The sequence below is a fragment of the Cajanus cajan genome, chromosome 9 (genome assembly GCF_000230855.2).
Source record: "Cajanus cajan strain Asha chromosome 9, NIPB_CcT2T_4, whole genome shotgun sequence".
NCBI classification, from domain to species: Eukaryota; Viridiplantae; Streptophyta; class Magnoliopsida; order Fabales; family Fabaceae; genus Cajanus; species Cajanus cajan.
Window position 1 is genome coordinate 21,448,655 of NC_138525.1, and position 24,158 is coordinate 21,472,812.

The window sequence follows — 24,158 nt, forward strand, 5'->3', positions numbered from 1 at the left end:
AAACCTATTGGTATGTCCCTTGACGGGTTCTTGGTTTCTTCAGCCAAGGTTGCAATGCTGTCAAACCCTCCATATGCAAAGTAAAGAATTGCTGCAGCCTGAAACACCCCCTTAGCTCCATAAGGTAAAAAGGGTGTCAAATTTGAAGTGTCGGCATGAGCAAACCCTGCAACAATCACAAATATAATAACAGCAGTGTTGATGGCAGATGCTATCCAATTAAGATATGAAGTTTTTCTTGTGCTGATCATTGTAACTACTGCAGCAATTACCAGAACCCCAGAAGTTATAGGGTCCAACAAGTTGTACCCCTCTTTGAGATCTGTTTTAATGCGCAATGAATTCTTGGGACGGTTCAAAAGGCTTGTGAAGTATGATGTCCATGATCTGGCCACTGCTGCACTTCCAATAACACTTTCAAGAAGAATGTTGGCAGCAGTTATGAAAGCAACAAAGTCTCCTAATTCAACTCTGAGGTAAGCAAATGAGCCTCCTGCTGATGGAACTTCTACAGCAAACTCAGTGTAGCAGAAAACAGAAAGCATTGCTGAGAAGCCTGAGGCAACATAGGATAAGACAATAGCTGATCCAACATGCTCATGAGCCTCTTAACCAGTGAGCACAAAGATTCCTGCTCCAATCACTGCACCAAAACCGAACCATATGAGGTCCCACCAGTTGAGGCAACGCTTCATGTCATGCTCACTTTGTTTCTTGAGTTCTTCAGTCTCAGTGGCATCATCTGATCTGCTGAAGAGACGGTCCTTGAACCTTAGCCGTGTCTGTGAAAGGGCAGAAAAGTAGTTGTTCCAGCTTTGGAAGGACTCCTCTGGCAAGAAATCTTGCTTGCTCCATCTCCAATACCCTCTCTGAGGTTCAGCCTCATCATTGTCTCCTGTGGAAGCCATTCAAATATTGCTTCTTTTATAAAGTTATTGAGTAGATTTGAGAACGCAGGTGTGACAAGGAAAACAACCATAAGCAAATATCTTTGGTGTTTAGAATTGAGTTTGAGTCCATTCCAACTGTCTTAAATTATTTTGTCAGTTTGTGCGAAAATTCAGCTCTTCCACTGCCCTGTATTCTGCATTAAATTGAAGGGTATTGCTATGACAGGAGAAGATATTACAAATGTAAAAGTTTTTATTTTTATTTTTATTTATCATGTCATCAGAACAATATAATCGATTTTTTTTAATTTTTATTTTTTTATAATAATTATTTAAAGTTGTATTTAGGATTTTTTTAACTAATTGATAGAGAATTTTTTTCTTTATCAAAATAAATTCTTCTGATATATATATGATAATAATTAGTATTTTAGTTTGTGCAATACATAAATTAAATATTTATTATATATAATTAAAATTTAAAATAAATTATACGTATAAATAAATATCAAATCTATAAATTATATTTAAAATTTATATAAATAGATATTTTTAAATATATTAATAATTTTTACATTTGTATATTTGTTAATTTTGTTTGTTAATAATTTATTTTAAAAGATTGAAATTTAATTTTTATATAATTATAATAAATATTAATTAAATTATATAAAATATTAAAATAATTTTTAAATTTTTTTGTTTAAAAAAAATTCAAAGTTGATTAAAGAATAATTGATATTAGAAGAGGAAGTAGAGAGTGTGGAAGAATGGGCATACTAGAGCCAAGTTGGGATTCTCGCCACCGCGTTTGGAAAAACAATTGAAGTTGTCACATTATGCCTACTAAGGTGATTCCAAGATTCATCATTATTTTAATTAACAGCACATGAACTTAGGCCTATAAGTGTACCAGATGCATAATTTGATATAGGTGTTCATCCGGATTAATTCAATTAACTTCATCATTAAAACCAAATCAATCAATTTGGTTTGGATTGATTCAACTTTTTTTTTTTTTTCTCATTTTAAATTTGAACTAACCAGATGACCCTATCAACATTTTTTTAACTTCCGCCTTAATAGATTTTATATTTTAATACTTATTTTTTCTTCTAATTTTGTGTTGTATTTCTTTTTCATTCATTTTTATTTATTTATTTTCTTATGATCTTATATAACATTTTCAAGTGTCTTAATTTCGTCATATTTATGATGTAAATTTTGTTTTATATTTTAGGTAAAAGAATTAATGAGATTTATAACATGTCAATTAAAGATAAATTAAATTAAGATAAAACATGGTTTTATGTAAGTTCTAATCATCAATCTCTTTAAAAAAAATTAGTATAAAAGAATATAAAATACAAGAAAAAATTGAATTCAATCCAAAGTCATAATTAGTAAGAGAAAAAGATTTAATCAAATGTGTTCCACTTATAAAGTAGTTTCATTTAGTTGACTATTTATATATTTTTTTCAAATCTCAAATCAAATCAATTAAATATGATTGGTTCTAATTTGATATTATCTTGGCTGAAACTCATTGAGAGAGTACTGTGGAATGTGGATGCTGTCAAATTGTCAATGTAAGTGAGGTCCATTTGCAGCCATCTAATTTGAAAATTCTAATCATTCACTCTTCAATCCATGTACCTTGCAGCATGTCTTGGTTGGATGGTAGAACAACTGACCCTTTTGGGACTACGATACATAAGTTACAAAATATTAATTTCTTGGATAGACAAAAGCAAGAGGTTTAAACAACTGCACTATACTTGTCACATGTTTGGCTCACACCAAAATCTCAAAGCAGAACAAATGAAATTAGGAAAGGAAAATTCCATATCTGACATGTATCATTGTATCTGCCTTTTGAAAGTTCTAAGCCATATGCGTGAGGACCGTGATCAAGAACCCTGTATCCAGAGTTCCTATGTTTCAAGGAATTTGTAATTGAAAACATGTCTTACAAGATATCTGTCTCTGCCTGCTCCAACATTCACTGGTGGCTTTTAGAGCATAATCACCAAGTCAAAACTGACTGCATTTGGGTGTATGCAGCTGATTATGTTATTTTACCAGCCCATGCAACTCTGATGTTTTTTTTTTCTAATGAAAATTATCGAGAAAACATTTTCATGATGGGATTATTTTATTAATTTATTAGAGTTATTTTTATAAGAATATTACACATGCATACTCCACAGTGAGGAGATATGTGTATGCTTTATAAATTGTTATTTTTTCTCTTATTTTATCGATGTAGAACTTGTTTACATCCCAACATTTCAAAACTTGTTTGTTAGTGGAGTTAAACGATAGAATCCACTCAGTCATCAACTAATCGACAATAATGCCAACTCATTCAGTGATTTTTTTTCTGAGAATTTTAGATGTGTTTTTGTTAACCAGTGCTTTATACACGGGTGGATTCATGAAACTAGAAAGTAACCCATCAGGCAATTACAATTCACATCAACTAGTTCGTGCATGCAACTATCTTTCGAACCATTCATGATTCACCATTATTGAAATAGAAAAAAATAAACCTCTTATTTATTGCAAGCCTTATTATCACAAGTCTCAACTTGTAATTATCTGCATTTCTAGTTACAACAACGCAAAGCAAACTTCATAGGTATTGGTAATATTGTTTGAGAAAGTATATTTCATGTTAGCCTTTTAATTTATGATATAGCATATCGATACAGATTTCAGATACACAGTTCAAGCAGCTGCTTCGGCAGCAGAAGACACCTTTTGAAGCACATAAACAGGATCTCCTACTTCAATGATTTTACCATCCCCTTTACCAGGAAATTCCATCCAGTTCCAGGTCATATTCTGACCAAAGTAGACCTGTAGAAGCAGTTCACATGTCATTTCACATCATAAAAACTATAGTGGGATTCATTGAAATCTTGATAACGTCTCACCCTTTTTTTATTTTTATCATTTGGTCTTATGATTTCCCCAGACCTAGTTTTCATAAGAGTTTCATTTGGTTCAGGTTCAACTTTTGCAGTCTCTTGATTGATGGTAGGTATCTGATCACACAAATAAAATCAATCAAGCCAGTTGGATATGCAAGAAGCTAAGAACAGGAAAAAGTAGATTGACAATTGGCATGTGTATATGGAATCTAGCTTTTCTAAAGTGAACAATTATGTTAAGTTAAAAAATATATGGGTGTATCTGCCATTGGTTTGAAGTTAATGAAGTTTACAAAGTACTTTAATTCAAATCAAAGGTCAATTTACCCTTACTTTGTTTGCTTTATACATTTGCACATATATTATCCATGTGATAGATATCTTATTTAAGGTATACAGGCAATTACAGTATAGTGAGTAGAAAAAAGAGATTGATAGATACAATGTTAGGGAAAGTCATCTGGTACATGTTCTTTTGGAGCATAATGATGGATAGGAAATTATAAAGTAGAAGTCTTCACCTTACAATGGTAGCACAGTTTGACACCGAAAAAGGAAAACCTGCTTATCTTGATGTCAGTCCATAAGTCCTCAGAAAATGGTTCACAACCTTCAACCAGGATACTGCACAATCAAGCACCCAAATCTCAGTTATGTGAGTTACTAATCCGTTTTAATCAATTCAGCACCTTCCTGGTCTAAATAAATAACAGATATTATGAAACAATACAATTGCAGTCATAAAGCAAACCACATTGAAAAATCAATACTTGGGTCTAAAACGATTAATAGAAATAGGCTCCTTCAGATCCTTGTTTAGTGCATCCAATGATTCCTGAAAGACATAAATAACAAATACTGAGTAATGATTCAGCAAATAAGTAAAAATTAGACTTCATTTCCCAGCTGGAGTGACCTGAGATGTAAGTAAAAATGGATAGCCATCAGTGAACAAGGTCTGATGTTGTCCCTTGACATAATCAGGATCCACTTGTCTAACTTCAGAAGCTGCATTTGGAAACATTAAAGAGGTTTTGTAAATCTAAAAGAGCAAACACATCAAATTCTGGATGCATTACTAGAAATAATCTGGTTTTTAAGCCAACTTTGCCTTGCAAGATATACACTTGTTACACAAGGTTTCTCCTTAGCAGGGAGTTTCCTCCTTTAAACATTAAAGCTACCCAAAGGACAACAACCTTTCATATCGTATACATATAACTGTTACACAAATCCATAACTTCCCAAATAATTGCCTAAAGACATATACTAAAACACTGATAACTTCAGGCATAGTGCAGGTCTCAGTCTGCTTCTTGTTCCTCCTACTTTCCGAAGCCTATTAAGGTTCATCATAATAACACAGATTGGAAATATTGCAATGTACTGATGAAACAATGGTTTCATGGGACTGTTAATGCACAGGGTAACATTATAATATCCGAATATATTAAACACAAAACACAACATTAAACAATTTTACGCCATAAAAAACCAAAGTTGGAAAGGAATTAGGAATAAGAAGTCAGAACTTTTAGTCTTACTATAACTCGGGAATTAGTGACTACAAATGCAATAGTCAAGTTTTGATCTTTGGTCCATCATAAAGGAGCTAGTTTTATTTTTATACAACTCTCCCGAGAACATAACAGAACAACACCACACACAACGAGTCACGTCACAGTTCCAGCACTGACAAAAACACGTTTATCTTGATCAACTAAATGAAAGCATGTCACATTTGACTTATTTAAATAACAATTAACATTTTTTTTACAAAAAATGTTAATAACATGTTTACTAGTTACAGAAATATTAATATTTTTTTTTGGTGTTGTATATTAATAACATATTTACTAGTCATGTACTGTGTTGAACACTTAAATTGTGTGCTTGGTTGAGGAGAATAATATTAGAGCTGTCAAAGTGGGCCGGGACCCGTGGGTCAACCCGGCCCACCTTGACTTGGCCTACTCGGGCTAAATCTATGGTGGGCCGGGTGGCCCATCAACCCACCATTTTTTTTACAATAAAAATTTAATTATGATTTGTAGTTAATTTTGTATGATGGTATATTGAAAATTTTTATTTTAGTCTTTTATCATGATTTGTATTTAATTTTCTATGATGAATTATGACTTATGACTATTAATGATGTTAATTTTATGAGTATTATGTTAATTTATAATTAATTTAAAATTTTGAATTTTGTTGATAATTTTTTTTTTAATCTTTGGTGGGCTGTATGACCCGTATAACCCACCAACTCGTAGTGGGCCGGGCCAGACCAATTTTTTTCTGAGAAAATCACAAGTGGGTCGAGTTGGGTTGGCTCGTTTTTAAAGTGGGTCAAGGTGTATGGGCCGGATTGGCCCGTTTTGACAGCTATAGAGAATATTTGATAAGAAATAAGGTGGAGAGAATGAAAAAAAAAAGAGAAATAAGTGAATAGAAATGAGTAAGAAAAATTGTGAAAATGAGTTTGTTTAATTTAAGATAATTATATAAAAAATAGAAGAGAAATAATATTATAATTTTTTTATTTAAATGGATACAAAAAGATCATAATTAAAGAAAAATTATTACTTTACTCTTTCCTATTACATACTACAAGTTTATTTATTTGGTTGTATTCAAATGCAAGATATGGTTATTTGAATGAAATATTAAGTCCATGCATTCATTTGAATACAACTAGGGATGGCAACGGGGAGGGTCGGGTACGAGTTTTATAATACCCGTCCCCATTCCCGCGACATAAACTCATCCCCGTACCCGTACCTGTACTCGCTGGGTATGGGATTTTTATCCCCATCCCCATCTCCGTCGAGTTCGGGTATACCCGTACCCGTACCCGTGCCCGTAAAAAATTGTTTTTTTTTTACAAAAAAAAATATAATATTTTTAAATTATTTTTCTATTATATTATAATTATAATAAGATTATTTCTTTATCTCATATTTTAATCAAGAATTTTTTTAATAATTATACAACTATAAATATTTCATATTATAATAAATAATTATATATAATAAAATGTTAAATTTTTTTAATATAATTAAATCGGGTACTTGTCAAAATAAACTTTCAAAGGTTTTTTTAGCCTAAAAATCAAACGGGCTAAAACTCATTAAAATTAAAACATAATCACAAGTGTTAAAGATCATTGTATCATTATATTTTGACTCCAAAGTCACAAACTTAGTCACTCCCATTTGCAGTTAGTCTACATAAAGTGATAGAAGAACATAAGGCAATAAAGTACTATTTTCATATAGTTCATGGGTGAACCACTATATTATTATCGTTGGATGTGATGAAGATGTAAATTTTCCTATTATTTGAATAATATAATAATTAAAAAATATATTAAAAGTGGACAAGTCATTTTTATCCTTTCGCATGAACACCACCAATCTCCTTTCTACACTTTCATTGCTCCTCTTCCTTTGACTTTCGTGGTAGCCATTGACACCATGTACTCAAACCCATCCAGCAACAACAACCCTACCACTCCCATCGAAATTTGCATGTACCCCACCAACACTTTGCAACATTACCCCAAAATGACCTTGTAGTCAAACCTCTCTAGCAACCGCCCCATCGTTCACTACATTGTCACAGCCCACCAGCAGTCCCCTAGCTGCTATTCTAGTGCGTAGGGCAACATGGTGTGTCAACGATGGAGGCCTTAATGTCCTCATCTTCCTTGGAGGCAATCGAGGATTCAAGAAGGGTTGGTTTGGGAGAGGGAAGGGAAAAGAAGGGTTTGGAATGACATAATTGAAGTCACATGCTTTGGTGGAGGAACACAAGGATTGGTTGAGGCCAAATAAGCTAATGAAGCAAATGAAGGAGGTGATGAAGGAGAAGATGACTACGATCTCAACGAGGGTAACAATGTGGAGAGGGTGGAGGAGTAGACCTAATCATGCAAGCAATGGAGGAAGGTTGAATAACGAAAGAATTTTTCAATAATTTTAAATAAATAAAAATTTAAAAAATAAGTTACTATTCACTTACTAACTATAGTAATCACTTATTTATATTTTATCTCCATTAGACCCAAAATACTTATATGAATTATTAGTTCTCCAATTTTCATTTAACAGATTTCAATTTATGTAGGTCAATATTTTTAATGAAAAATTCTAGTTATAGATAACATTTTGTTGAAAATTTTTTAAATAAAAAATTACGATTATAAAATTTTATAACTTTTAATAAATTTTTAAATAAGGAAAAAATATGTTAAAAGAATTTATATTATTTTTATTAATTTTAACTTATTCTTTTTATAATCATGATATTAATATAAAATAGAAATATTTATTATAAAAAGTAATAACTAGTTTTCACGTACACATTAAGAATCTTTATAATAGCTAGCATACAAAAGACATTGATCTATACTTGGATGAATTATTTTGGTGTAAGAAAACGTAGAGAAAGATAAGGTGTAGTTAAAGTTTGGAGAAAAATGTGAGTTTAGAATGTCTGTTGAAAATGCATTCGTATCTTAGCCTTACCCAACCGCCACTCCCTTATCCCTCTTCCCTCCAAACCCACACTCCCAAAAACCCTCCTCCGCCCTCCGCCACCTCCACCGCCGTCGAACTCCGTTCCCCGTCGCAATGGATAGACCTCCTCCGCTCCCAAACCCAATCCTCCTCCTTCCGCGCCGCCATCTCCACCTACGCCGCCATGCTCGCCGCCGCCGCACCCCCGGACAACTTCGCCTTCCCCGCCGTCCTCAAGTCCGCCGCCGCCGTTCACGACCTCAGCCTCGGCAGGCAAGTCCACGCGCACGTCTTCAAGTTCGGCCACGCGCCCTCCGTCGCCGTCGCCAACACCCTCGTCAACATGTACGGCAAGTGCGGCGACCTCGCCGCCGCGCGCCGCGTGTTCGACGGAATCTCCGACCGAGACGACGTGTCGTGGAACTCCATGATCGCCACGCTGTGTCGTTTCGAGGAGTGGGAACTGTCGCTGAAGTTGTTTCGGTTAATGTTGTCGGAAAACGCGGACCCCACGTCGTTCACGCTTGTCAGCGTGGCGCACGCGTGCTCGCACGTGCGTGGCGGCGTGCGGTTGGGGAAGCAAGTGCACGCTTTCACTTTGAGGAACGGGGATTGGAGAACGTACACCAACAATGCGTTGGTGACAATGTATGCGAAGTTGGGTTACATTAACGATGCTAAGGCATTGTTTGAGGTTTTTGATGATAAGGACATGGTGTCTTGGAACACCGTTATTAGTTCGCTTTCTCAGAATGATAGGTTTGAGGAAGCATTGATGTATATGTATCTTATGATTGTTGATGGGGTTAGGCCTGACGGGGTTACATTGGCTAGTGTTTTGCCTGCTTGTTCACAATTGGAGAGGTTGAGGATTGGGAGGGAAATTCATTGCTATGCATTGAGGAATGAGGATTTGATTGAGAATTCTTTTGTTGGGACTGCTTTGATTGACATGTATTGTAATTGCAAGCAGGCTGAGAAGGGTAGGTTGGTTTTTGATAGGGTGATGAAGAGAACGGTGGCAGTTTGGAATGCTATGATTGCTGGTTATGCAAGGAATGAGTTTGATGATGAAGCCTTGAGGCTGTTTGTTGAGATGGTTTCTGAGGAGTTTTTTCCCAATGCCACCACTTTGTCGAGTGTTTTGCCTGCCTGTGTCCGTTGCGAGGCGTTTTTGGATGAAGAAGGGATCCATGGTTACACTGTGAAGAGGGGGTTTGGGAGGGATAAGTATGTGCAAAATGCGCTGATGGATATGTATGCCAGGATGGGAAGGATTGAAATTTCGAAGATGATATTTGGTAGGATGGATAGAAGAGATGTTGTGTCTTGGAACACCATGATCACTGGCTGTGTTGTTTGTGGGTGCCATGATGATGCGCTTAATCTTCTGCATGAGATGCAGAGTGGTCAGGAAAAAGATGGAAGTGAGACATTTGTTGGTTTTGAGGATGAGGAGAGAATTCCCCTGAAGCCGAATTCAGTGACTCTGATGACGGTGCTTCCTGGTTGTGCTGCTTTGGCGGCGTTAGGTAAGGGAAAGGAGATTCATGCTTATGCTGTTAAACAAATGCTGGCAATAGATGTTGCTTTGGGAAGTGCATTGGTTGACATGTATGCAAAATGTGGTTGCCTTAGGTTGGCTAGGATTGTCTTTGATCAAATGCCTGTAAGAAATGTTATTACTTGGAATGTTCTGATCATGGCTTATGGGATGCATGGGAAAGGGGAAGAAGCTTTGGAGCTTTTTAGAAGAATGACAGCCGAAGAGGGCAGCAATAGGAAAGTAATAAGGCCAAATGAAGTGACCTATATTGCTGTTTTTGCTGCTTGTAGTCACTCTGGGATGGTGGATGAAGGCCTTCATTTGTTCCATACAATGAAAGCTAGCCATGACATTGAACCCAGATCTGACCATTATGCTTGTCTTGTGGACTTGCTTGGCCGATCTGGTCAGGTCAAAGAGGCCTATGAACTGATCAAAACTATGCCACCCAATGTGAACAAGGTAGATGCATGGAGTAGCTTGCTTGGTGCATGTAGGATTCACCAGAGTGTAGAAATTGGTGAAATTGCAGCGAACCACTTGTTTGACTTGGAGCCAAATGTAGCTAGCCATTATGTTCTAATGTCTAACATATACTCCTCAGCTGGACTCTGGGACCAGGCCATGGGAGTGCGGAAGAAAATGAAGGAAATGGGAGTAAGAAAAGAACCTGGTTGTAGTTGGATTGAGCATGGTGATGAGGTTCATAAATTTTTGGCAGGGGATGGTTCACACCCACAAAGTAAAGAACTCCACGAGTATCTTGAAAATCTGTCCCTAAGAATGAGAAAGGAGGGCTATGTGCCAGATACTTCATGTGTCCTTCACAATGTTGATGACGAAGAGAAAGAAACTATGCTCTGTGGGCACAGTGAGAGACTGGCAATAGCTTTTGGCCTTTTAAATACTCCTCCAGGAACTACCATCAGAGTAGCCAAAAACCTTAGGGTTTGCAATGACTGCCATGTTGCCACTAAAATCATATCAAAGATTGTGGACAGGGAAATCATTCTTAGAGATGTTAGAAGGTTCCATCATTTCAGAAATGGAACTTGTTCTTGTGGGGATTATTGGTAGTAGAAAGTGAATTGTAAAAAATTGATTCTTTCTAATTAATTCTTTTCAACCCTCCTCCCTATTTCTCTCTATTTTTCTTCCTTTCCACTCCCTTTTTTCTTCTCTTTTCATAGGAGAGAAATTCAGTTGAGATCATGTATCATTGCGACTTCATAGTTAAATAATTTGGATAACTTACAATCTAAAATTCTAAATAGATATTGTTGTATTTGAATCCCTGATATTTTCTTCATATAAAGCATTAACTACAATCTTGCCGTTCTTTATTACTAAATACTAACGCTTAATTTTTCATATTGTATTACTACTAGTTATATCTGAAATAATCTAAAACCATCTTTTACACCACATTTTTGGACGTGACTAAGCAGTATGTTTAGTGCGTGTTTGATTGCACATTAACTACGCGTGTTTTTCCATTTTTTCACAATACACTAAATATAAAGATCTGCTTCAACTTGACGTGGATAAAATTAGATAATTCAAACCAAACATGCATTAACGTGTTAGGTATTACCTTTTTTAAAGCCGCTGCTAATTTCTCGAGTTAGAAAAGACGACTTGGCCACCAATAGAGATCATCCTATAGATTGCTCTGACATGTAGTGATCTAATATGTAATTTTAGAGTTCTTATGCATCTTTGAACTTTGTTTCCATTTGGTGTTAGAGCTTACCTTGAATGAATTTAGTGCTTACCTTAATTCTTTTATTTGCAGTTGTTTTTATCGGTTTGTTTCGATGTTGGGTCTCGAAATATGAAACCATATTGGGTAGGTATGTATACTTCCACATGATTCTAAATTTTTCTTCTTGTTATGTGCCTTTGAAAACTTTGTCATTTCTTTTGTATAAAATTTAGGTCTTTATACTTTTCATGGAAGGGAAATGAGTTTATGTTTTTTTTTTCCGATTGAATTGTCTAACTCATGATCAGACAACTTAATTGACAACTCAATCCTTTGATCGATTTGATTTTCGGTTTAGATTATATAATTATGATTGTCAAAATCAAGTTTTAACTCGTAAAAACTTTCAAGTTTAAGAATTTGTACACTCTAACCTACTTAACTCATTTTCAATTAAACTTGAGCGAACTTATCCAAACTCAGACTAAATCGCGAGTCTGCCGTGATTGAACGTATGTACACAAATCACTTAAAACATAGTGCTTCTAGTGCATTGGCATATCACTAGTTCTGTTCGTCGGAGCTTGTTCGTTGAGATCCCTATTCTATGGTTGACATCCCCTATTCTCTGGTCAGCGTCAAGGTCACATCCTCATTGGCTGGATTCCAAGGTCATTCCCATTGTGGCATCGTGTTTCCACAATTCTCATAATTTGGGTTTGAGATACTCAATTTTACAGATTTATTGAATTCTTAAAGGTTTTCATGACTTGTATCTTGTATGAAATTATACATGATTTGCTACTAAACTTTCTTGCTCTATTATTGTAATTTTCTACTTTATTTTAATATGGAGTTAAAATATTGAATTATTATATTACTTATAGGTATTTTAATATATTTCTTATATTAAGTAAACTCTTCACAATTTTGAGTTTACAGAACCTTAATGAATTTACATAAACTTTTGATTTTGACAACTTTGTATATACCTATGCTTTTACACTACTTTCTTTTTTAACTTGCTTAGAACTTCATCAAGGATCGGCAAAAAAAAAAAAAATGTAAAGCATGATAAAATGAAGAACCTGCATTTCATAGATAATGAGCATTTGTTTTCGGTGATACATGATTACAGGTAAATAGCAGCGTTACAAAATTTTCGTGACTAATCTCCAGTATGTAGATTGGATCAGAACAGTATTTGCTCTTGATAAATCTCCAATGCTTGGATAACTTTATCCATGAACAATTTCCTATGCAATCTATACCTGTGCATGTAGCAATCACAGTGAAATTGTAATTAGAGGGTTTAAAATGTCCCTGAAAATAAAATTTAGAAAACTTTTGAACTGGTAGATAATGTAAATTTGACATACTTTATTGCAGCTTCAAGTGTCCTGGTAGCATCTGTCATGGAATCTGCGGTCATGATGTGTAAGCTAACCATTAGCTTTTATCATAAAATCTATAAGTCAATAAGAGCCAAAATAGTCACAATCCTGGAAGTTTTGGTAAATTTTGATCTTAGTTTTATAAGGTTGAGTCCATCCTTGAGGATGGATCACCTGACTAAACCTTAAGAGTACTTTTAACTTTGAAGAGCTTCACTACACAAGTGATTGAGCCTTTGCTCATTTGATTTCTTTAAACTGATTCAAGATGCATTCCTACAAAAGTAGATTTGATGATAAACCTTATTTGGCAGGTATAGGGTTTGTTTAGGTAAACTTTTTCAGAAAAACTTCTAGGAAAGAAAAATAGAAAGAAAAAATAACATAAGCTTCTAAATAAGTTAAAATTAACTTATACACAAACTAAATTGTAGAAGTTATCCCTTACTAGTTTCTCTAAAATCTTATTTTTTAACTTGTACAAGTTAGTTTTAACTTGCAGGGAGACTTATTTTAGTTTTTCTTCTTATTTTTCTCTCCTGTAAGTGCTTTTAAAGAAGCTTATCCAAGTAAACTCATAATTATAATCATGTAGACTTGGAGCCTCAAGTCAGAATGTAACTTGTTTTGGTGACAACACACCGACTCCAGGTCAACAAGAATATCTCCCAAAACATTTTAAGGGCCAGATATTAGTAGGGAGGACCCTTCCGTGATACAGTAACACTAGCCCACAAATGTGTATTACTGATATAAAAGGTTTACAGACTTAGTTAAAACAAAAGAATGAACGCGCTATACCATTTTCAGGATGATGTATATTCTAACAAAGCAATAATATTGCAAAATAAAAATTATGACCAGTAGTTCTGTGTTTCTACTTTCTAATCTAGTGTAAGGATACGAACTTAAAATTTACCTAGCAACTTTTGGTCTTGCTTAGAGGTTGTAGCGAATCCGGCAAGCATTTTTTGGCATTCATCTTGCAGCTCCTTTGCGGCCTTTCTTTCAACACTAGGGATAGGTGGCACATCCCTGTCTGACCAAGTTGGCAATGTTCTTGCTGCAGCTATAACAGCTCCATCAACAAACATATCTCCGGGATTTGATAGACAGTCTGCCATAAATTTCATATTGATATCCTAAATAATGGCAATTTGAATATAGACAGAAGGATAATAAAACAGATTCCAGAAAGCAAATTCATATTGTCCATACTGTTATGGTAATACTCTTCAGGAAGGCCAGATATATTGAAGATTGACAAGAAGGAATCCAAATGAATACGTGCATTGCCTGAGAATTTGATCTCGTCCCAAGGATTCTGCAATTTTAAGCAACTCTCAGAACTACATTTCAAAATTCAGTATCTAAAAACCAAACATGTACAAGTTTACCTGAATTGTTCGTTACAAGAACAATTAAATAACAATCATAATATAAATATTTCAAAGAAGCACCAGCACATGGCATACTTTATAGTGACCATGGACAAGTCTTGCAACATAATACACAGGTTTTCTTATGTGAATTAGGTTGGATCTCTGGTGGACAAGTGATCAACTTTAGAATACTTTCCTCGTGGGAAGAATTTTAGTGTGAATTTGGTTTGCTTTTCAGTTGATATGTTTTCATTATAGTTACAAAATTGCCACCTTGTTTTAATTATTTTTCCCGTTTTCTTCCTGAAGAAGCAAAATGCAGCGTCTGAATTGAATGCAAAGTCAGTACTGAGCAATGATTCAAACTGTTTGTGAACAGGTGTTGTGGAAATTGACAAACAATTATTATCCAATGAGGCTGACTTCAAGACTACCAACTGCCTGAGAATTTGTGAGAATCTAGGTGCCCCGCCCCCCGCATTGCATCAAACCATTGTTCCATGAGAGTGCAAAACATAAAAAGATTGTTTGTCACTTAATTCATTAAGAGTTGTATCAAGGACTCATTTATACCTGTGCTGCAGATAAAGCAGTGTGACTAGCTGATATATCTATGAAGTCATTCCCTTGTAATAAAGTCAAACATGTCTATAACAAGTTATAACATCTGTGCTCCAGCTTGTGCCAGTTGTTAGAAAATAGTAGTATATGGGCTCGTCTGATTGAGTTATAATTGGTATAAAGCCGTGGGCTAGACTCGTGTGTACAAACCCTGTACAGCTGTACTTACCAAAACAGGAACACCCCCTCCCCTCACACACCACACATACACTCAATAGTTGGGAGCCTAACGACTATTATTAGCTGCACACAGCCACACATCCCATTTTTCAGAACTCTCTCTTAAGATCACTAAAACAATGAAAAAAATTAAGCCTGATCACCTGGACTGGATGGAAGTAAAAGCCACTGCTTCAACTATGAGAACTATGTAAAATGGGCAGGTAATCAAGACAGTCGGGAAAGAAGAATAGCTAAATGGGTCAAAGCAAGGAGAAATAATTCCCGGAGTCCATAATGTGTTTCTGGAAAGGATATTAATGCCTAACCAAAAACTCACGTTCATGGATTTTTAAAAAAATTTGCATTTCCAACATCAACATGAAAACTCAGGCCTTTAGTATGATTTAGAAAAATTTAGTCTTAGAATTTCGATTTAGGGTCTCAACCCCACACAAGGAACTTGTAAAGTGAGGACTGTCTGAGTCTTATTAGCACTACTTAGTTCATATTTCTAGTGACGTAAAATCTCAATCACGTAAAAGTTGATAACATGAATATTAAATAAATTTATCTTTATTTAATATTTTTTATTAAAAATAAGAAATGAAAAAATTGTCTATAAAATAGATTAATTAGCACATAAAATAAGTTTGTTTATAGAATGAATTAAAATAAGTTTTTAATAGTTGAATTTATTATATTTTGTAAAAAATTTGGTCATGGGCTAGTCTTAGGGGTGGGTATATGGACTTGGGTCCGCGGACTGGTCTGTAAGTCTGCGGACTTCACGGATAACGGACCCATTTTTTTTAATTTGCATAATTATACGGACTTTTTAGGTCCGACCCGTTTAATCCGCGGATTTTACGGATTTAATCCGCGAGTCCGCGGATTACCCGTTTAAATGTGGACTCAAATTTTATTATTGGAGATGTTTGATTATATTTGATAGATGTAATTGGATTTACAAATATTTTATGTTTGTTTTTAAGATATTAATTAAGACTTTGATGTTTTAAGGTATTTAGACTTTGATGTACTTGGACTTACAAATGTTTTATATTTGTTTAGTTGTATATTAAGACTTTTAAAGTTTTAAGATAGTAAGACTTTCATATTTGGCTAATAGTTGGTATGCTTAGACTTTAAATTTTAAAGGCATTGAGACTTAAATATTTCTATTAGAAATTTAGAATGTGTAAACTTTGTTATTTAAGACTTTGATTTATTATTTACAATATTTAATGTTATTATTATAAATATATTTATATCATTTTATATTTTTTTTCCTCATGTTTTCATAGGTTAAATAAAGGAAAAAAATTCAAAATCTGAGTCAATATTCATTTAAACAATTTAGATTTAATTAGCCCCGCGAACTTATCTGTCTATTCGCAGGCTGGATACAGACTTGAAGATTTAAGTCCATTTATTTCACGGACCGGATTTATCCAACCTGTTAAAATGTGAACTTCGTAGATCGGGCCTTAAACGGGCCGGACCGGTCCGCATTCCCACCCCTACCTAGCCCTAGCTCGCAAGACTTTGTGGACATTTTTTTTTAGCCAATAGCCATAGCCAATGTCACTAATTTCCTCTATTAACTGTGCAACCATCAGAATTTCATCGGTAGAATGAGTAGAATTTGACCTCGTCCCTCATTTTAGAGCATCTCCAATGGGAGTTGCTTATAAGCAACTCCCAATCATTTTAAATGGGTCCTACTATGCCATGTCACTCATAAGCAACTCATACTATACTTTTACAATTTTTGCTCTAATGGAAATTTCTTATAAGCACTCTTACTTTTTTACAACTCATACTACACTTTTTGACACCTCACACTACATTTTATGATAAATTTTTATAAAATTAATTATTATAAGTAATATATAAATATAAATAATTAACAAAAACAAATTACATAATTAAAAAATTACAATAATAAAATAATATTAAAAATTACAATAATAAAATTATAATAATAAAATTACAATAATAAAAAAATTGCAACTCTTCCTCATTTTTCTTTCTCGGCTCATTTTTTTCTTCCCCGTCTCTCTTTCTCTCAAACTCTCTCTCTTTCTCTCTATTTGCTGAGTCACGCACGCGGGGGAGGGGGTTCCGGTCGACAGCCGCGCGCAGGGGGAGGGGGTTCCGGTTGGCAGCCTCGCGCAGGGGAAGGGGGTCTGGTGGGAGCTGCTCGCACGAGGGAAGGAGGTCCAATCGGGAGCTGCGCACGGGGTGGGGTTCCGCTCGGAGCCGCGCGCGACCTGCACGCGGGGAGGGGGTTCTGGCGCGCGACCTGCACGGCGGGTCTGGTTGTGTGGAGCTGCTAGCACGTGGCGGAGGGGTCTGGTCAGACGGATCCACGCACCGGCCACACGGAAGGAGAAGAGGTGAAGGATGTTTTTCCTTGTTTTTTTGATTTTCCAAGTTTCTGTCCATATTCCACCTGGATCAGTTTTAACCAATCAAACTTCTCTTCTTCAAATTTGTCAGTGCTAAGCACCGTCCCTTTTACAAGCAACAGAACCAATCGCCTCCATCTCCGACAACACTACATTAACATTCTCAGAACCGTAAATTCAACTCACTACCTTAAAAATCGAACTTTTTTCGAATGATCCATGTGATGCCAAAGTACTCATCATTTCCCGCAAATATTCTTAAACACCCTCTTCGAACAACTCTCCATCGCTGTTGCTCCCAAACCCTAACACTTCCCTCTCACTCTCACTTTTCCTCTTCCCACCAACCCTACCTTTCAGCTGAAATCTTCAAATCAGGTACCAAAATGGGTTCTTACAAATTGGGTGATTTATCGTTCTATTCCCTCATTGAGAATCACGCCTCTTCCCTTGATTTCGTGTCCCTTGAAGAGGTGCTTCTTCAAATGAAGCGTGAAAGGAGGGTATTTGTAGAGAAGAGTTTCATTGTCATGTTCAAAGCTTATGGGAAGGCCCATTTGCCTGAGAAAGCTGTGGACTTGTTCCACAGAATGGGGGGTGAGTTTCAGTGTAGACAAACTGTGAAGTCCTTTAATTCGGTTCTCAATGTGATTATTCAAGAGGGTCTTTTCAATCGTGGATTGGAGTTTTACTCGCATGTTGTTGCATCCAAGAGTTTGAACATACATCCAAATTCACTCACTTTTAACTTGGTCATCAAGGCCATGTGTAGGCTTGGTTTGGTTGATCAAGCAATTGAGGTTTTTAGAGAGATTCCACTCAGGAATTGTGCTCCGGATAATTATACGTATTCTACATTGATGCATGGGTTGTGCAAGGATGGTAGAACTGATGAGGCAGTTTCCTTGTTGGATGAAATGCAGGTTGAAGGCACCTTTCCTAACCCAGTTGCGTTTAATGTGTTGATCAGTGCATTGTGCAAGAAGGGTGACTTGACACGCGCTGCCAAGCTTGTTGATAATATGCTTCTCAAGGGTTGTATCCCGAATGAAGTGACTTATAATGCACTTGTTCATGGTCTGTGTCTCAAGGGAAAGTTGGAGAAGGCGGTGAATCTGTTGAACCGGATGGTGTCGGATAAGTGTGTTCCTAATGATGTTACTTTTGGTACACTTATTAATGGGTTTGTTAAGCAAGGAAGAGCTTCTGATGGGGCTCGTGTGTTGGTCTCCTTGGAAGAGAGAGGTCATAGGGGAAACGAGTATGTGTACTCATCCCTTATCAGTGGCCTATGCAAGGAGGGAAAATTCAGTCATGCAATGCAGTTGTGGACGGAAATGGTTGGAAAAGGATGTGAACCAAATACTGTAGTTTATAGTGCTCTTATAGATGGTCTTTGTCGAGAAGGGAAGCTAGACGAAGCAAGGGAGTTCTTGTCTGAAATGAAGAATAAAGGTTACCTGCCCAATTCTTTCACTTACAGCTCCCTAATGAGGGTTTTTTTTGAAGCAGGTGAAAGCCATAAAGCTGTTCTTGTTTGGAAAGAGATGGCAAACAATAATTGTAACCGTAATGAGGTTTGTTACAGTATACTCATTAATGGCTTGTGCAAGGATGGGAAGCTTATGGAGGCCTTAATGGTGTGGAAGCAAATGCTGAGTAGAGGAATTAAATTAGATGTTGTGGCTTACAGTTCAATGATTCATGGCTTTTGTAGTGCTAACTTGGTAGAACAGGGCCTGAAACTTTTCAATCAGATGCTTTGTCAGGAGTCTGACTTACAACCGGATGTAATCACATATAACATACTTTTAAATGCTTTTTGTAAGCAGAATAGCATATCCCGTGCCATTGATATTCTAAATCTTATGCTAGATCAAAGTTGTGATCCTGATTTTATTACATGTGACATTTTCTTGAAAACTTTAAGAGAAAATGTGAACCCACCTCAAGATGGGAGGGAGTTTCTAGATGAGTTAGTAGTCCGGTTAGTTAAGCGACAGAGAACAGTAGGTGCTACCAAAATTGTAGAAGTGATGCTGCATAAATTTTTGATTCCAAAAGTTTCTACTTGGGCAATGGTTGTTCAACAGCTCTGCAAACCAAAAAAAATTCAAAAAACCATCAATGAATGTTGGAGCAGGCTAAGTTGCTGAGACATGTAAGATATGTTATTCAATTACAATTTCCTTGAAGTTAAGGAACTCTGGATGCAGGGTTCTTGATCAAGGTCCTCAAACTTTCCAAAGGCCAGATAATGATACGTATCAGACATGGAATTTTCATTATGAAACCTTAGAAATTAGGATAATGAGAACAACAAAAATGTTTAGAAGGATGTGTTATTTTAGGCGTGTAATGAATTGTTAAGGACTATAACTGTTTTGAGAACATGTGAACATTGATTGGATTAACTTGGGGCACTGAATATCAACATGTGCCTTGATTCATAACTTATAGTTGTCATGCTTGGTCCATGAAAACAAAATTCATTATGTTGTGAATTAGAGGATTGTTCGTTTTTAATATTCCTTTTCTGCTCTGTTATCTCTCTTTTTTGTTTTGAATGAGAATCCTGGCTAGCCATGTTATCTGTCACCAGTTCTATCCCTTTGACCCTCTCTCTGGGTGTGCCTTCTGGGCTTGTGTTGGGCCTGTGGATGAGTTGACATCTGATTCAAATGAAGATAGTGTTTGTGTTGTGTGTGGGTAGAGAGAGAGATCAGAAAATTTGTGTTTTGTGTGGTGGTTGTGTATTTTAGTACTGCTCAGAGAGTGTTGAATGGGTCAATTCATGATGACGCTTATTAGTTCACTGGATATGCTTGTTTTGACAACGTGATTAATAATAATTTAATGCTCTGACCGGGACATCTAGTTAAATTTGTGTTTGGAATGGGTAGGGTGTTCGTAGGAGGGGATACGCTACTGCTTTATGGGCCAGATTTGAAATTAAATTAGTTAGTTAAAGAGGAAGACAGTGATGATGTAAGAATCTTGCTTTTGATGGTGACAAATGGTTTTTTTTTTCTTCTTCTTAATTTGTGATGAGAAGTTGTGTGTGCTGGCTTAATTTAATGTGGAAAGAGGGGAAAAGAAAAGAAATCCCAAGTTCGCTTTGTTTGTTCTTGTTGATGGAAGTGATTAAGTACGTATTTGAAATGATTAGGTATTGAGACAGGAGATTTAGAAAAAAGAGATGATTTGTTTCCACAGATTCTGCGAGATGAGGCAGTGGCAAGGCTTTATGAGCTTGGAAAGGTACCTAATCTAAACTCAGCTTTGCTTTATTTGATCATTTTTCATTTGTATTTCTGTTCTTGACCTCAATGATCCAGATCCTTACAGGAAAATGAAGATCACTTCAATTTCTGCCAGTTTAAAAGAATAACATTGAAAGAAATATGCAACATTATGTAATCTAAATTGTTTTATTTCATCACCTACACTTACTGATTATTGTTATGACTCATCCTGTGGCTGGTGGACTATAATTGTTTGTTATTCTTGGAAGTTAATGTTGCTGTTGGATATACAGGTGAGTGATGCTAGTGGTTATTTGGAGAGGACATTCTTGAGTCCTGCATCCATGAGGGCAATTAATCTTATTCGTAAATGGATGGAGGATGCTGGTTTGAGAACGTTAGCCATCTAACTTGTTCAACTCTGAATAGTTTTTCTGAGGACTTGACTGATGCTTTTGTTCTTTCCAGGTGGGTTGACCAAATGGGAAATGTGCATGGTCGAGTTGATGGTGCTAATGCAAATGCTGAAGCCTTATTGATTGGATCTCACATGGTGAGGCATTTATTCCTGCAATTTGTTTCAACAAAATTGAATCTTTCCTTGACAATAGTGATGATCCATTTTAATGATGGATACTAGGACACTGTTGTTGATGCTGGGATGTTTGATGGATCACTAGGAATAGTCTCTGCAATATCCGCCTTGAAGGCTTTGCATGTCAATGGAAAGCTGCAAACGCTAAAGCGCCCTGTTGAGGTTAGTCAAGTAACTGATAATGTTTTCAATAAAAGAAGGAAAATGCTAACCAGTGCCTTATGGCAAGGAATCAAAAGCAGGAAGTTTTTATTGAATAGTGTATCTGTACATTCTTCCCCGTAACTTTATTGTAGTTTTTAATGAAACTTTCTACAGTGATTTATAATAGTTTTGTGCACTGAGAAAAAGATTGTCAAAAGAAGTGTACAAGGAAATGATGGAACTATGCGTCTGTTTTATTGATGTCATCTTATCTTTCTAATGATGCAGGTGATTGCATTTAGTGATGAAGAGGGTGTAAGATTTCAAACTACTTTCTTGGGCAGTGGTGCTGTAGCTGGTATTTTACCTGCTACAACATTGGAGATATCTGATAAGAGGTTTCACCTAGGAACTTTCTGGTTATATTTTTGGTAAATTTGTGTATGATCAATATATTTATCCATATAGCTCTTTCAGGGATGTAACAATAAAAGATTTTCTTATGGAAAACTCAATAGACATTACAGAGGAAAGACTTTTACAGCTCAAGTATGACCCAAAGTCTGTTTGGGGTTATGTTGAGGTATAATAAACATTTGCATTCTTCATCTATAGCGCTGTTTGCTCGATAATTTCGTCTATAAGCTCATGAAAATTTGCATGTATGTTTATTGCATGCTGCAGGTTCACATTGAGCAGGGTCCAGTGCTAGAACAAGTTGGTTTCCCACTTGGTGTGGTTAAAGGCATAGCTGGGCAGACACGATTGAAGGTATACTACAAATAAGATTTGCTGTGGTGTGTTCTACTTCTCATGGTTGCTTGGATCAGTTGTGGTTGTTCCTTTTATGTGAATTCAACAAGATATAATTGATTATCCAAACTGTCTTGCAAACAAATAAGGAAATGTCGCCAAAAGGATACGGTACCTTTCAGAGGATAAAGTAAGTAATCTTAGTCATTGATAAGAAAATCAGTAGTCGATATGATATGCACATGCATAACAAATCATGAATGTGTTGGAATATCAACCCTTGATTTTCTCATCAAGGACTAACATTACCTGTTTTATCTTTACTCATTTCAGATGAGTCAAATCTATCATCAAACTACCTTTTGTGAGTTGGTGTATTTAACTAAATTTTTCAACATCAATGTTTGTAAAAGACATTTTTAAACATAGATCTATCTACACACTCATCTTGGTCAGTTTACTTGTATTTGTTCGTATATATATGTGCTTGCCTGTGTATATGTTGGTTTGTAATTCATAAACAAACACAACCATGCAGGTTACAGTTAGAGGGTCACAAGGTCATGCTGGAACTGTCCCAATGTCCATGCGCCAGGATCCTATGACTGCTGCTGCGGAACAAATTGTAGTCTTGGAAAAGCTCTGTAAACATCCTGAGGAATACCTCTCTTATGATGGTCATTGCACTGATTCAACAGTGAAATCACTGTCAAGCTCACTTGTGTGTACTGTTGGAGAGATATCTACATGGCCAAGTGCCAGTAATGTCATTCCAGGCCAGGCAAGCAATGAATTTCTAAAACGCTGACCCTGGAGATGTCAAAGTGGGCATTCTTCATCATTTCTAAGTTTTGGTAGTTGATTCCCGTGATGACAATATCTTGACTTGTTGTAGGTTACGTATACGGTTGATATACGAGCAATTGATGACCTCGGACGCGAAGCTGTTATCTATGATTTATCCAATCAAATCTATCAAATATGTGACAAGCGTTCAGTTTCCTGCATTATTGAACACAAGGTATGGTTGCTCTTGTTTTGGTTTCCTCAGTTGTTTTCTGAGTTTTGCTTACAGTGAATGACTTTGCGGTGTACTTGTGTTCATATCAGCATGATGCAGGTGCTGTGATGTGTGATTCTGAGTTGAGTTCACAACTCAAATCTGCAGCTTATTCTGCACTAAAGAAGATAGAGGGTGACATTCAGGATGACGTGCCAACATTAATGAGTGGAGCAGGGCATGATGCAATGGCAATATCTCACTTAACAAAGGTTAGACATCTTTGGTTTTCTTTATGCAGGTTTTGATATGTGATTTACCCTTCAGAATCTGACAATGAATGAGAATTTTGGACAGGTTGGAATGCTGTTTGTGCGTTGTCGTGGTGGCATAAGTCACTCTCCACAAGAACATGTGCTAGACAATGATGTTTGGACAGCTGGTTTAGCAACCTTATCATTTCTGGAAAACCTATGAGAAGAAGTGATAACTGTGTAAAGTAATAAATAGATGTTATAGCTTGTAATTATAGCTTAATTTATTGAGTTAATTCATGAGTTAACTCTTTCTTTAGTTGCTTGTGTCTTCTTATAGTTGTGTAATTGAATTTTTGGTTTTAGTTATCCTGATATCAGGAAACGGCCCAAAGTTGTTGTGCATGTTCTTTGCCATTGTCAGATTAAACCTTATATATGACTTATTTTATTTTTCAGTTTAATAGGTATATATTGTACGTGTAAAACTCATTTTAGGATATCATCCATGCTATGATAAAATTCATCAAACTTATCATACATGATAGTTTGTTATTGAATAACAATGTAAAATATCGGTACATGTCACCCTATATTATT

General features: G+C 35.9%; 2 protein-coding genes and 2 pseudogenes across 8 annotated transcripts; 2 read left to right on the top strand and 2 right to left on the bottom strand.

The window, feature by feature from the left end:
* Window positions 1-1,607, bottom strand: part of LOC145951861 (cationic amino acid transporter 5 pseudogene) — a 3,167-nt pseudogene extending 1,560 nt beyond the window's left edge.
* A 6,637-nt stretch (window positions 1,608-8,244) lies between these two features.
* LOC145951858 (pentatricopeptide repeat-containing protein At3g57430, chloroplastic pseudogene) lies at window positions 8,245-11,030 on the top strand (annotated as a pseudogene).
* Window positions 11,031-12,644: 1,614 nt separating this feature from the next.
* On the bottom strand, window positions 12,645-17,195 carry LOC145949201 (protein PLASTID TRANSCRIPTIONALLY ACTIVE 14-like). 5 transcript variants are annotated; one of them, XR_014429802.1, is made up of 5 exons: window positions 14,467-17,195; window positions 14,210-14,315; window positions 13,911-14,133; window positions 12,977-13,065; window positions 12,645-12,868 (listed from the first exon to the last, which is right to left on the bottom strand). XR_014429802.1 is itself a non-coding variant. In XM_083064005.1 (5 exons), exons 1-5 carry the CDS (start codon window positions 14,496-14,498, stop codon window positions 12,790-12,792), a joined length of 483 nt encoding a protein of 160 aa, XP_082920131.1. In that variant the 5' UTR covers window positions 14,499-15,707; the 3' UTR covers window positions 12,656-12,789. The 5 variants fall into 5 exon arrangements, 2 of the variants coding, with proteins under 2 accessions (XP_082920131.1, XP_082920132.1); XM_083064005.1 differs by having other exon boundaries at window positions 12,656-12,868; window positions 12,977-13,019; window positions 14,467-15,707; XM_083064006.1 differs by having other exon boundaries at window positions 12,658-12,868; window positions 12,977-13,019; window positions 14,389-15,699.
* A 218-nt stretch (window positions 17,196-17,413) lies between these two features.
* Window positions 17,414-24,022, top strand: LOC114915742 (allantoate deiminase 2). 3 transcript variants are annotated; one of them, XM_083064000.1, is made up of 13 exons: window positions 17,414-17,555; window positions 17,659-17,945; window positions 20,737-20,828; window positions 21,106-21,209; window positions 21,281-21,365; window positions 21,453-21,569; window positions 21,840-21,949; window positions 22,029-22,134; window positions 22,236-22,322; window positions 22,843-23,085; window positions 23,200-23,325; window positions 23,415-23,576; window positions 23,662-24,022. In XM_083064000.1, exons 2-13 carry the CDS (start codon window positions 17,780-17,782, stop codon window positions 23,779-23,781), a joined length of 1,518 nt encoding a protein of 505 aa, XP_082920126.1. In that variant the 5' UTR covers window positions 17,414-17,555; window positions 17,659-17,779; the 3' UTR covers window positions 23,782-24,022. The 3 variants fall into 3 exon arrangements, with proteins under 3 accessions (XP_082920126.1, XP_082920127.1, XP_082920128.1); XM_083064002.1 differs by lacking the exon at window positions 17,659-17,945 and having other exon boundaries at window positions 17,415-17,555; XM_083064001.1 differs by lacking the exons at window positions 23,415-23,576; window positions 23,662-24,022 and having other exon boundaries at window positions 22,843-23,128.
* Window positions 24,023-24,158: the final 136 nt, after the last annotated feature.

Coding starts and splice junctions, on each gene's coding strand:
- LOC145949201 (XM_083064005.1), bottom strand. CDS start 14,498: ATGTTGCAAGACTTGTCCATGGTCACTATAAA. Junction 14,316..14,466: donor TTGTCCATGGTCACTATAAA/GTATGCCATGTG, acceptor TTAAAATTGCAG/AATCCTTGGGACGAGATCAA. Junction 13,020..13,910: donor GCAAGACCAAAAGTTGCTAG/GTAAATTTTAAG, acceptor TCATGACCGCAG/ATTCCATGACAGATGCTACC.
- LOC114915742 (XM_083064000.1), top strand. CDS start 17,780: ATGATCCATGTGATGCCAAAGTACTCATCATTTCCCGCAAATATTCTT. Junction 17,946..20,736: donor AGCTGAAATCTTCAAATCAG/GTACCAAAATGG, acceptor TGAAATGATTAG/GTATTGAGACAGGAGATTTA. Junction 23,326..23,414: donor CCTGCATTATTGAACACAAG/GTATGGTTGCTC, acceptor TGTTCATATCAG/CATGATGCAGGTGCTGTGAT.